Source organism: Dromiciops gliroides, chromosome 1 (assembly GCF_019393635.1).
Source record: "Dromiciops gliroides isolate mDroGli1 chromosome 1, mDroGli1.pri, whole genome shotgun sequence".
NCBI classification, from domain to species: domain Eukaryota; kingdom Metazoa; phylum Chordata; class Mammalia; order Microbiotheria; family Microbiotheriidae; genus Dromiciops; species Dromiciops gliroides.
Window position 1 is genome coordinate 240,015,102 of NC_057861.1, and position 12,708 is coordinate 240,027,809.

General features: G+C 39.3%; 1 protein-coding gene across 8 annotated transcripts in view; it reads right to left on the minus strand.

Annotated features, from left to right (window-relative positions):
- Nucleotides 1-2,901: 2,901 nt before the first annotated feature.
- The window catches only part of ZNF521 (zinc finger protein 521), a 362,443-nt gene continuing 352,636 nt past the window's right edge, over nucleotides 2,902-12,708 (minus strand). For all 8 annotated transcript variants that reach the window (XM_043979516.1, XM_043979513.1, XM_043979510.1 and 5 more), the window contains one exon: nucleotides 2,902-3,684. In XM_043979516.1, the coding sequence (XP_043835451.1) occupies nucleotides 3,655-3,684 (30 nt within the window). In that variant the 3' untranslated portion in view covers nucleotides 2,902-3,654. The remainder of the gene's footprint in view (nucleotides 3,685-12,708) is intronic.

Below are 12,708 nucleotides of genomic sequence, written 5' to 3' on the forward strand. Positions count from 1 at the left end.
CCCTCACCCCAACTGTTACAAACATAAGGCTATGGGACTTCCTAATCATTCTAACTTCCTGGGGTTTACTTGGCAGTCCTAGCTCTCTATTTGTAAAGAGATGCTGTCAAAGGTAACTCAAGACCTCTCCACCATCACCGCTTTCATAGGGAATGCAGAGAGGCTGACATTCTTTTTGTAAAATCCAACCCACTTATTAGTAATCATAAGTTTTAAAGCTTTAAAAAAAGTCATGATGGAGTATGGCTATTCATTTTAAATGCAAAATGTTGAATAGACCAGAGATTTTAATTTTTTTAAATATAGCTGAGTATTTTAATTATGAATGCACTTGCAGCATATTCTCAGCATGCTTCATTATTTATGTTGCCAGTGAAAAGGCTTTTTAATTAAATAGCATGCTGACAATCCATTGTGGAATGTATGGATGTAGGTTTCACTAGCTTTAAAAAGCTAAATCTATGTATGCATATATATGAGACACATTGGTGAAACCACTCAAAGTTATACATACTTTAATCATTATGAAATAGTTGTTTCCTGAATGGTTTTAAAACTGGGTTCAAACTTTAGTTTTGATAGCTAACCAAGTAATATGCCCATGATATAGCTGCCTATTAATATTTAAATTATTCAACTGACTAGAGGCTGCAATGAATTTATCCTTGAGGTTACTGGTATCCCAGGTTTCATTCATCACATGCCAGGGCTGGTAGAGGCCAGAAAGGCCACCAAGTCTAACCTCTTCATTTTATAGATGAAATTAGAGGGAGAGTGACTTATCCAAGATTACTCATTTAGTAAGTGGCAGAGGAGGCGTTTGAACACAGGCATGTTCTTTGACTCCAAAACTAGTTTTCTTTCTAGTCCATTCTGATTCCCAAGAAAGAATGGCAGCTCACCAGTGGCTAAGTGAAATGATAGCTTGTGCCTTGATTTCCCCATTTTGAAAGGTGCTATAAGAGTTTCTGCATGCTTGTCAAAAAGGTTTGATAATATTTCTTGGGTGTTAATTGAGAAGCAAAATCATAACAAATCAAATTTACTGTGTGCTGGGAAGGGTACAGGATGTATATATGTATCTATATACACACATAAATATATATATATATATATGTTGTGCATATATGAGTTTTTTAAGTCTTATTTATATGGTAATTATATTTAAACAAATTTGTCATATATTATTTATATAAATTGATATGTATATGTTATTTATAAAGCAGTTATTTACCTGCATTAAAAAAGAAAGCTGTTTATAAAAAAAAGGAAAAAAAGGAAGAGGAAGGATTTAAAATACTGTTATATGTACTAGAATATATCAAGGTATATCTAAATGTAATAATATAGAAAATATATGTTATATATGTCATAAAAAAAAGACTTGACAGCTTAGGTAGTGCTTCTCTACCACCAAGCTTGGAGGACAAGTACGAAACTTATACTTCTCATTTTTCAAATAAAGAAACTGAGGTTTGGAGATGTGAATAGATGTCTCTGAGGTCATATGGCTCCTAATTGACAGAATTAGATGTGTTCTGATCCTCCATACAGTGCTTTTTAAAGCAGCAAGGTAGCCCTGTGGATAGAGCACTGGGTCAGAAGTCAAGAAGACTTGGGGCAGCTAGGTGGCACAGTGGATAAAGCACCGGCCCTGGAGTCAGGAGAACCTGAGTTCACATCTGGCCTCAGACACTTGACACTTAACTAGCTGTGTGACCCTGGGCAAGTCACTTAACCCTCATTGCCCCACAAAAAAAAAAAAAAAAAGGAAGTCAAGAAGACTTGAGTTGAAAACCAGCCTTAGATACTTACCAGCTATGTGACCCTGGGCAAGTTACTTAGCATTTGTCTGCCTCAGTTTGCTCATCTGTAAAATAGTAGTTAACTCAAAGAGTTGCTGTGAGGATCAAATGAGATGTTTGTAAAGTGCTTAACGCAGTGGCTGGCACATGGTAGGCATCTGCTTTCCTTCCCACTGAACCATAAGGATAATGCTGTAGAATAACTTGGGCCAGAATCCTCAGAAGGGAGTTAGAGGGGGGAAGGTTAAAAGTTTTCTGAACAAGAGCTGCTTTTTAATATTAAATCTTCTCACCATTTCCCAGGATTAGGTTCAGAAGGAAAAGCAAGGTTTTTCCAACTCATTTGGACCACAGATACATCCAAGGATTCAATCCACACCTTGCAATTGTCCTGTATTTCCTTTCAGCTAAACTCTGACCATGGAGCTACTGTTGATATTAACCATTTTCCCAGAATAGCATCCGTGGGGGGAAAAAATGATTCATGAACATACTGCCCCTATCATCATCCTGGATTAATAGCTGGATGAACTGAGACTAGAAGGTAAAGCCACTTGAACAACATCGCATTGGCAGCTTGTGTCAGGCCTAGAACTCCTAACCATCTGACTCCCATTTCTGCGCTTTGTCTATTATATGAACGGGGCTGCTCCTTAAATACACATGAGCCAAACTGCCTCTCAAATTGCAGTGATCTACTTTGAGTTCAGATTTGCACAGCATGACATGAATTGGGCTGCAAATTATGCAGAAAACAGCCATCTCATCCATCTGTGATGTCAGAATTTTCAAGTACAATGTGACCTGTTAGTATCTCGATGAGCTGAAGTATATTGGGTCTGATTCTTATCCTATGTAACGTGATGGAAATGCTCCCAGTTGAATTTGGCCCCGTGTGAGAAGGTTAAAAATGATTGAGGTTATAATGTACAGCAGAGAACAGTGCCTGAGATAGTCTCTCAAGAGCAGGGTTTCCTATCCAAGGGTGCAACCAATTAGGTTTTTAATGGTAGAGTAACTGAGGGAAAAAGAAAACACAGATACACTCATACATAATGGTAAACTGAATTTATTTCCTCTTGGAAAACAATTCCAGTAATCTCCAGGTTCAGACCGCAGAGTAAACATTAATAACAGTAACATACAGGTTAGTTCAACTGATTCAAGAATTTGGCTGTGTGAAATTTTTAAGGAAAAATTTGAACACTCAAAGCTTCAAATAGTATCCAGGAAAAAAAAAAGTTTCTTTGACAATCTACATAACAACTATTGCATATATGATAATGCTATCTGTCATATCGCAAGGCTTACAAATATATATATATGGGCCTTATTCAGTTGTGGGTTCTGCTCTGTGAGAAAGTCTCTTCACGGTTTGCAAGAATCTTCAGCAATAAAAAATAGTCTTGGGTTCAACGGTTGAAATACCAAAAAGAGAGAGAGATTCCAGACTTAAGTATACAGAAAAGGAAGCCAAAACATAGCTGCGATGTAGAAACTCAGTTGTTTTTGATTCCTCTTCCTTGAAAGCCACACTTTCACTTAAGCCTTTTGGCTTGCTTTTTTTTTTTTTTAAATCTTGCTTGAATAGGGCCCAAGTCCACTCGTCTTTATAAGACCATTTTAGTATCAGACAACATAATACATGGGCAACACTTTATATACAAGTCTATCCGGTACTCAAAAGTTCAAACACATGAACATCCAACAGTTTTGATAATACAAGTCTTATGGTACAATACAAGGTTTCTGAATAATATACATTAACAATGAAAGTTTCGTGCAAAGAGTAAAACATGTTCCCTTTTTGTGCCACAAAAGAAATTGTCCTCAAGAGACAGGCCTTGCACTAACTGCTGTGTTGGGTCATTGTATGGTTCTGGAAAAAAGAGAGAGAGAGAGAGAGAAAAATTAGGAAAAAAAAGTATACATTATTTTACTTTAATATAAGAAAAATCTGTTCTGTAATAATAATAAATAATAAAAGCCAACATTTATATTATGGCACCCACCATGTGCCAGGTACTGTGCTAAGTGTTTTATACTTACTCTCTCATTTAATCTTCAAAAACAACCCTAGGAGGTAGAAGCTATTATTATCAGTCCCATTTTATAGATGAGGAAACTGAGTCAAACAGAGGTTGAGTGATTGTGCAGGGTCACACTGCTAGAAAGTATCTGAGGTCACATTTGAACTCAGGTCTTTCTGACTCCAGAGCTAGTGCTCTATCCAGTGTGCCTCCTGACTGACCCATTTTACAAGTACATTTTGAATTTGTTGTGTTTCTTTCTCTCTTTACCTGAGATTTCACTAGTGTAGGGAGCTGGGTTGGGAGGGAGAGAGGGAAGAGGTTAGAGGAATTCCTTTCAGTAATACAAAATGCTCTGCTCTACTTCTTTGACTTTGAGGGAGTTTTCTGGGTTGAGATTTGAACTCAGGTCTTCCTGACTCTAGGTCCAGCACTCTATCAACTGAGTCACCTCGCTGTCTCCTATGTTCTAAATACATGAGTAGAAACAGAACATTGCTATTTAAGGGCATCACAAATATCCTCTTGGTTTTAAATTTCCACCATCTATTTTTGTTTTAAATTATAACTCAAGGACCACCTCCTCAAGGAAGCTTTTTGTGACTATCTTTCCCTCTCCCTACCCCAATTCATTGTCTGACCTATAAACCCAAATTCAACTGGCCCATCTTTTTCCTTAAAACCTGTTTGCACTTGTGCATATATGTACAGGGAAAACAATAAGACATAGTAGAAAGAAGAATGGCATCAGAATCAGAAACCAGGGATTAACTGTATGACCTTGACAAAGTCAATTACCCTCCGTGAGCCTTAGCTTTCCCTGTTTGTAAAATACAGAAAACAATTCTTAGGTCATCAACCTCACAAGAGTATTGTGAGGAAATTTCTCTTTTTCCTTTGAACTGCTATAAAAATGTGACATATTCTGATTTCTGTTGCTTATATGCTTTTCTCTCTTGTAGTAAAATATCTGTATCTGGCAGTCAACCATCATTTATTAAGTGCTTGCTGTGTATGCCATCCACTGTGCTAAGCACTAGTAATACAAAGAGAGTCAAAGACAGCCCCTGCTCTCAAGGCACCCATGTCTAATGGTGGGGGGGGGAACAACAGGGAAATAAGGATATACATACAGAGTAGCTTGGAAGGAAAACTGAGGGAATATACTAGCAGGTAGGGGGCCTGGGAAAGGTAAGAAGCAGCCCAGTGCTTTAAATGCCAGACAGAGGACTTTGATCCAGGAGATGATAGGGAGCCACTGGAGTTTACTGAGTAGGGTCTGAAAGGGACAGATCTGTGCTTTCGAAAGATCACTTTGGCAGCTGACCATGGATTGAGGAGGCTTACTTAGAGCCAGGGCCATGTGGGCTCTACATACTTACTCCTGCAAGCTAAACTAAGTACTAGGCACTTTGTTGTTGTTGTTGTTGTTGTTCAGTCGTTTCAGTTTTCAAGACCCCATTTGGGGTTTTCTTGGCAAAGCTACTCGAGTGGTTTACCATTTCCTTCTCTAGCTCATTTTACAGATGAGGAAACTGAAGCAAACAGGGTTCAGTGACTTGTCTAGGGTCACACAGCTAGGAAGTATCTGAGGCTGGATTTGAATTCATCTTCCTGACTCTAGACCTGGTACTCTGTTACTTACCTTACGACCAATTTAATAAACATTGACTGATTATGTGATTTGACTGAAAAGGGTGGGGAAGACAAGGAATAATTAGCCTCTCTTTTACAACTGAGAGGTGCTTAGCTGATAAAACATAGTTCTGTGCCCTGGTTTGTATAGTTCTTTTTTTTTTTTTTTTTTTTTTTTTAGTGAGGCAATTGGGGTTAAGTGACTTGCCCAGGGTCACACAGCTAGTGTTAAGTGTCTGAGGCCAGATTTGAACTCAGGTACTCCTGACTCCAGGGCCGGTGCTCTATCCACTGTGCCACCTAGCTGCCCCTTGTATAGTTCTTAAGAAGAGCCTGCTCCCATGCCTGCCTGCAGTGGAGTGAGGTAGGAGTGAGGGGAAGGACAGTATAGCAAATCACAGAGACCACAATGGCTCATTTTCCCTAGAAGTTGTACTGAACAGTGCTGTGAATGAACTTCAGTTCCCTTTACGTAGGCTTTGGCCTGTTGCAGCAGCTTGAGTTCTGGTTGGTGTCTAGTGTCAGATCCATAAAGGTTGGTAGTGGGCAGAGTTTCACAATGAGGACAGAGGAACATCATCTCCTACTAATAATTCTTCTCTTCTACCTGGTTAGGGAGTGGTTCAATTCAATTAAACACTGATTAAGCACCTACAATATGCAAGGTGCTATGCATATAACAACAAATATTCTACCGAGGGCATAAGACATGTCCATAGATGAGTATAATATAAGGGAGGGAGTGATAAAGGTAAAGGAGAGAGAAAAGAAAGAACTCTAGAAAGGCAATGAGGAAACGCTTCCCCCTCTAAACAAGGAGGATTCATGCCAAGAATCTTATGGAGTCTGATGGAGACCATTAAGCAAACAGTTCCTACTATTCTCATAACACTCAGATACAATGATCTGGAGATGGGGACCAGGGTTTGGAAATCAAGGTGAGCCACTGGATGTTGAATTAGATAATAAAGAAACACAGAACAAAAAATATCTACCTTGTCCCACTTGCTGTGCCAGGGGAGTATGTGATTTTTTTTAAAAGCTACAATGTATATATGATCACTGAGCCAAGAGTTGGAAAGGATTGCTCAATACATCCGCCATTTTGCAGATAAGGAAATGTGGGCCCAGAGAGGTTGCTTAAGATCACATAGGTAGTAACTGATCCGGAATTGAAATCAGGTTCTCCAATTCCATACATAATTGTCTTTCCCCAATACTACACTACCTCCCAGATGTCCAAACATGCCCCTTAATCAATGGTACTTCAAAGAGAATATTGAAGCTATTATCTTTCTTTCAAAACTTACTTCCCATCTTGACTTCTTGCTTCTATCAGTGACATCATTAACCATGTTTCCTGTTTTGAAAATTCTGGTGTTACTATTTTATTTTTCTATTTCCCTCATCACTTCTCTCTACAACCTCTTTTGTTTTTGTTATCTCTTCTCTAATGCCACCACCAATAGCCTGTAACCTGGTTCAGTCACTTGCTATCACCCACCATTATTTTAATTACCTTCTCCCTAGTCTTCTTGCCTCTATTCTTTCTTCTTTCCGATTCATCCTTTAGACCATGGTGAGTTTCCTTACACATGGCCCCCTATTGCCTACCAGGTAAAGTTGAAATTTCTTAACCTTACAAGGCTCTCCATAATCTGGTGTCACCATTCCTTTCCAAACTTATCTCAGGTTGCTCTCACCAATGTGCAATATGATACAGGTAAACTGGACTACTCACTGCTTATTCTCCATGCAGTATTCCATTTCTCTAGGCCTTTACTCACACTGCTCCCTGTACCACAATCTACTTTCTCTCCCCATCTCTGCTATAAAAACATCAACTATTCGAAGTACCTATGTATAATTTCATCTTGTGGATATTTGTTTATGTGATGTATCCCAAACTAGATTGTAACCTCTCTGAAGGCAGAGCTCACGGTTTATTGAGTCCCTTTATGCCCTATATCAGCTAGTACGATGTTTCGCATATAGCAGTTATTAAAGAAATATTTGTTAAAAACAAACTATTCTTTCTACTCATATGTAGAAACAAACAAATTAAAACCAAAGCAAAACATGAGTACCCAAGGGCTATTTAATCCTTAAATACTTAATCATTATCCCTCGAAAACCAATGAATTCTTGAGAACTCATTCTCGTGAAACAGATTTTTAATCATATTTGACTTGGGCAGGTTCTGAAAATTGGGTTATACCTCACTATATAGAGGCATAACTTTTGTAATATTTTCTTCCTCTAGTAGACAATAAGCTCCTTGATGGCAGAATATATTTTGTTATTGCATTTGTAACTCTAGTAGCCAGCATAGTTCCTGGAACACACTAGGCACTAAAGAAATTCCTGTTAGAGGGAATGAAATGGAACTGAATCCATCAGGGAGGCAAGCAAGGTAAATGGGAAAGAGGACTGGATTTGGAATTAGGAGACTTGGCTTCAAATCCCAGCCCTGTCCTTGGCTAACACATAGCCAAGCCACTTAATTTTTCTGGCCTTGGTTTTCTCCTATGTAAAATGTATGGGTTGGAACAGAATGGTCTAAGATACACTCTAACTCGAAATCTACACTCTTATGATCTCACAGAGGGATTTTAAGATTTAAAAAATATACACATAAAAATATCAGCTAGAGTAATGGGGGAAGCTAGGTGGTGCAGCGGGTAGATTGCCAGGCCTAGAGTCAGGAAGTCTCATCTTTGTGAGTTCAAATCTGGCCTCAGACACTGGTCATCTGTGTGACCCTGGACAAGTCACTTAACGCTGTTTGCCTCAGTTCCTCATCTATAAAATGAGGTGGGAGAGGAAATGGCAAAGCATTCCTACATCTCTGCCAAGAAAACTCCAAATAGGATCACAAAGAGTGAGGTACTACCGAAACAATTGCACAACAAGAGCAAACAACAACAACAAAAAAACACAACCCAGCTATAATAATAATAATAATAAATTTTGGAAGAAAGGTGTTTCTAGAAGTGAAAGGGACAGATTTTATGTCATTCTCACATTCAGATTGAAAAGGAATGCCTCTTTACGTAGGTTCTCATGCCTGTGAAGGATACTTCAAATTCAATGGTATTCAAGGGGTTAAAAAGAAAATTGCAGGCATTCCTCTCTGAATTTTTTTATTTTATTTTATTTTATTTTTTTAGTGAGGCAATTGGGATTAAGTGACTTTCCCAGGGTCACACAGCTAGTAAGTGTTAAGTGTCTGAGGCTGGATTTGAACTCAGGTACTCCTGACTCCAGGGCCAGTGCTCTATCCACTGCGCCACCTGGATGACCATCTTCTCTGAATTTTAAAAAAAATATGCAATCATTTCATAGGCTTGTAGATTTAGGGCTGAAAGATACCACAGTGGTCATATTGTCTAATTTCATAATTTACAGATGAGGGAACTAAGGCCCAGGAAAGCTAAATGATTTGCTCAAGGCCACACAGAAAGTCAGCATCAGGGGCAAGATTTGATCCCAGATCCTCTGACTTCATTCAGTGTTCTGTGCACTGTATTAGAAATGCTTTAAAATCATAGAAGGTAAATTACTCATATTAATTAAGTAGAGATAATGCTGTCTTAGGTCTAAAGGTGTAGGGTTTTAAATCAGAAGTAAACTTAGAGATTATCTAGTCGACCTAATTTTACAGAAAAGGAAACTGAGGCTCAGTGACAAGAAAGTTACTTGCCCAAGATCACATATGTAGTAAGTAGCAGAGCTGGAATTCAAATTCATCTTTGAATTAATGGCAAAGTAGTAGAATCATCCAGCTAGATGCTGCAGTGGATAGAGTTCTGGGCCTGTAGTCAAGGAAGATTCATCTTCCTGAGTTCAATCTAGCCTCAGACACTTACTAGCTGTGTGACCCTGGGCAAATCACTTAACCCTTTTTTCCTCAGTTTCCCCAAAATGATCTGGAGAAGGAAATGGCAAACCAGTCCAGTATCTTTGCCAAGAAAATCCTAAATGGGGTCAGGAAGAGTCAGATATGGTTGAAAAACAACTGATCAAAAGTAGAATCATATATCTGATATGATTGGGTTATGCCGTGATACGGAGAGATAACCAACAATTTTAAAAGGTTCTTGGCAGGGCCGCTAGGTGGCGCAGTGGATAGAGCACCGGCCCTGGAATCAGGAGTACCTGAGTTCAAATCCGGCCTCAGACACTTAACACTTACTAGCTGTGTGACCTTGGGCAAGTCACTTAACCCCAATTGCCTCACTAAAAAAAAAAAGGTTCTTGGCAGTGGGGAGGGGGCAGCTAGGTGGTGCAGTGGATAAAGCACTGGCTCTGGATTCAGGAGGACCTGAGTTGAAATCCAGCCTCAGACACTTGACACTTACTAGCTGTGTGACCCTGGGAAAGTCACTTAACCCTCATTGCCCTCCAAAAAAAAAAAAAAAAAAAAGGTTCTTAGGGCCTAGCTTTCCAATCTTACCCTACTAACAATCAGATACTTTAGTATGTTAATCACTGCTCTAACAAGGAGTCAGGGTTTTCATAGTAATGTAGAGAAAGGCTAGTTTGTTAATGAGTATCTGTGAGCTGTGAATATGGATGATGCCATGTGAGAGAACCACCTTGATAAATAACTCAGGCTTTCATAAATAACTCAAAGATAAGCACTCCTTAACATGAAAAAGTTGACATGAAAAAATAAAATTGATAAACAGCCATCTTTGAACAGAGATATACACATATGGTTTCTATGTACATCTTTCCATACTGTCACCACGTCTATCCGACCAAGCAAGTAGAAAGAATTTAAATACTGATTAAATATGGAAATTATTCAACTATTTAGAGAGATGTCTGTGAGAAGGAAAGGTGGATAAAAAGTCAGAACTGTAACTCCCTTCAAAATGGGAGTCTAAGTATGGCTGTGCTCCTTCCCCATTCTCTCTCTCTCTCTCTCTCTCTCTCTTTTGGGGGGGGGGGGCAGGACAGTGAGGGTTAAGTGACTTGCCCAGGGTTACACAGTTAGTAAGTATCAAGTGTCTGAGGCCAGATCTGAACTCAGGTCCTCCTGAATCTAGGACTGGTGCTTTATCCACTGAACCACCTAGCTGCCCCCAAGGCTCCTTCCCCATTCTCAGTGCAATGTAGTCTCCAGTCTTAATGAAATGACCCATGGAGAATCTTCCAGGCAGTGGGTGCAGTGACAAGGATTAAGGAGTTCATGGATCTATGTTTGAATCTTGGCTCTGCTCCTTATTAACTTTGTGATCTCCAGCAAGTCACTCAACTCTCTGGGCCTCAATTTCCATAGTTATTAGAAAATGAGGAGATTGGGCTGGATGACGTCTGATGTCCTTTCTAGTTACATATCTATGCCCCATGGAAATTTGTGGGTTTTGAAGGTCACCTCTACTTTATATGGAGGAACAAAAAGAAGTGTGGTGGATAAAGCACTGGCCCTGGAATCAGGAGGACCTGAGTTCAAATCCGGCCTCAGACACTTAACACTTACTAGCTGTGTGACCCTGAGCAAGTCACTTAACCCCAATTGTGTCACTAAAAAAAAAAAAAGAAGTGTGGTATCAGCCTCCACCTTGACATCACAAAAACAGATGATCATGAAGAAGTGGATGATAAATATAAGGAAACAGGGGAGGCCAACAAGACAGCTAGTGCAGGTTGGAGTAGGACAAATGAAGGGAGGAAGGAGGAGAAGAAACATGAATTGCACTTGCCCTAACTACTGTACTTTTCTTACTATCACAAATCAGTCTAGAGATACTGGAGGCATAAATGCTCAGTAGAGAAAGTAGAATAACGCTGGACAGGCCATCAAAGAGCAGCCTTCTCAGCATAGTGAGTTTTCAACTCTTCAGGTCCTTAGGAAACCACCACATTGGTTGCTACAGAACAAAGCAGTGGGTAATCTCACCAATTTTACACAGCAATTCACAGTCCCCAAAGCACTTTAATGCAATGACAGGTTATGAGAGGGGGGGGGGGGGAGAAAGTCTGTTCCAATGAAGGGAAGAGTGTTTTACATAATCAAGAAGTACATCAGTGTAACATCGACAGAGATGGGGAGTTAGGATAGAAAAGGAAGTAGGAAGAGGAGAACTTCTGTAATCCCACAGAGAGCCATATTCAATGCTGCAAAAAGCCATCCACTGGAGACCCCATGTCTAAGTAACTGAAAATTGCAAACCATTAATCCCAGTTATGAACAGTTGTTTTTCGGGGGGGGGGTTGCTAAAAAAATCAAACCCACAACACACCTTCAAAAGAAGATCCATTTAAAGATTATGCTTTAATGGTAGAAAGTTTCAAAAACACTTTCTCCTATAAAGGTGCTAACACCCCATTTGAAAGAATCTTTGCTTTATTGTTTTTACTGTTAAGTGTGAAGTTCAGTTCCAGAAAGCTAAAGACAGCTGAAGAGCACAAAACATTCTTTGTATCACAATGTATTTCTTTTTAAACATGAGATCCAGTTGTGTGTGTGTGTGTGTGTGTGTGTGTGTTTTAATGAGGCTCAAATTTCTCTTTCATACTTGGCACTGCAACAGATGACTAATTCAGACTCTTTCTGAGATCTGACCACATCTAACAGTGAAATTGTTTATTTCTACTTAAAATGCAAACCAGAACACAGACATATGTTTGCATGAATTTTTGAAATATGAACAAAGTAGCCCATCTTTCTACTGGAAATGTCCACCCTGGTGATTCCATTTTCATACAACGTATACATGGAATTTGCTACAGCGTGTTGTACTGTTTTAAGCCTCAGATGTCCCAAACGTAGCCAGCATTGCATGGACGAAGTCTGGACAATACAGCTTCCAAGGGTTTATGAGCTTAGTCAGTTTCTTATCTCCCCTAACATTATGTTCTTAGATTGAGTGCCGCCCCCCCCCATCCCCGCTTTAAGGCTCTTTATAAGGGATAGCACCTTGTCTAGATTTTGTAGTTCATTATTGACCTCCACAAAATAGCCAGGAAAAATAATTGAACAATATCTAGACATTTTGTCACCTGCATAAAATGCACCTGAGGCCAGCAGCTTGAAATCTGACAGTAGAAGAAAAGGGGTTTTATCTGAGACAAGTACCTTGAAGCCCAGGACAGGCAACACAAAACTACTAAGAATTGTCTTTGTAACTCCTAGTATGAAAATAATACGAAAAGTAATTAGGATAATTACTGAGAGGCAGTGGTGTTTAGTGGATAGAAATCTGGTCTCCGAATCAGAAAGACCTGAA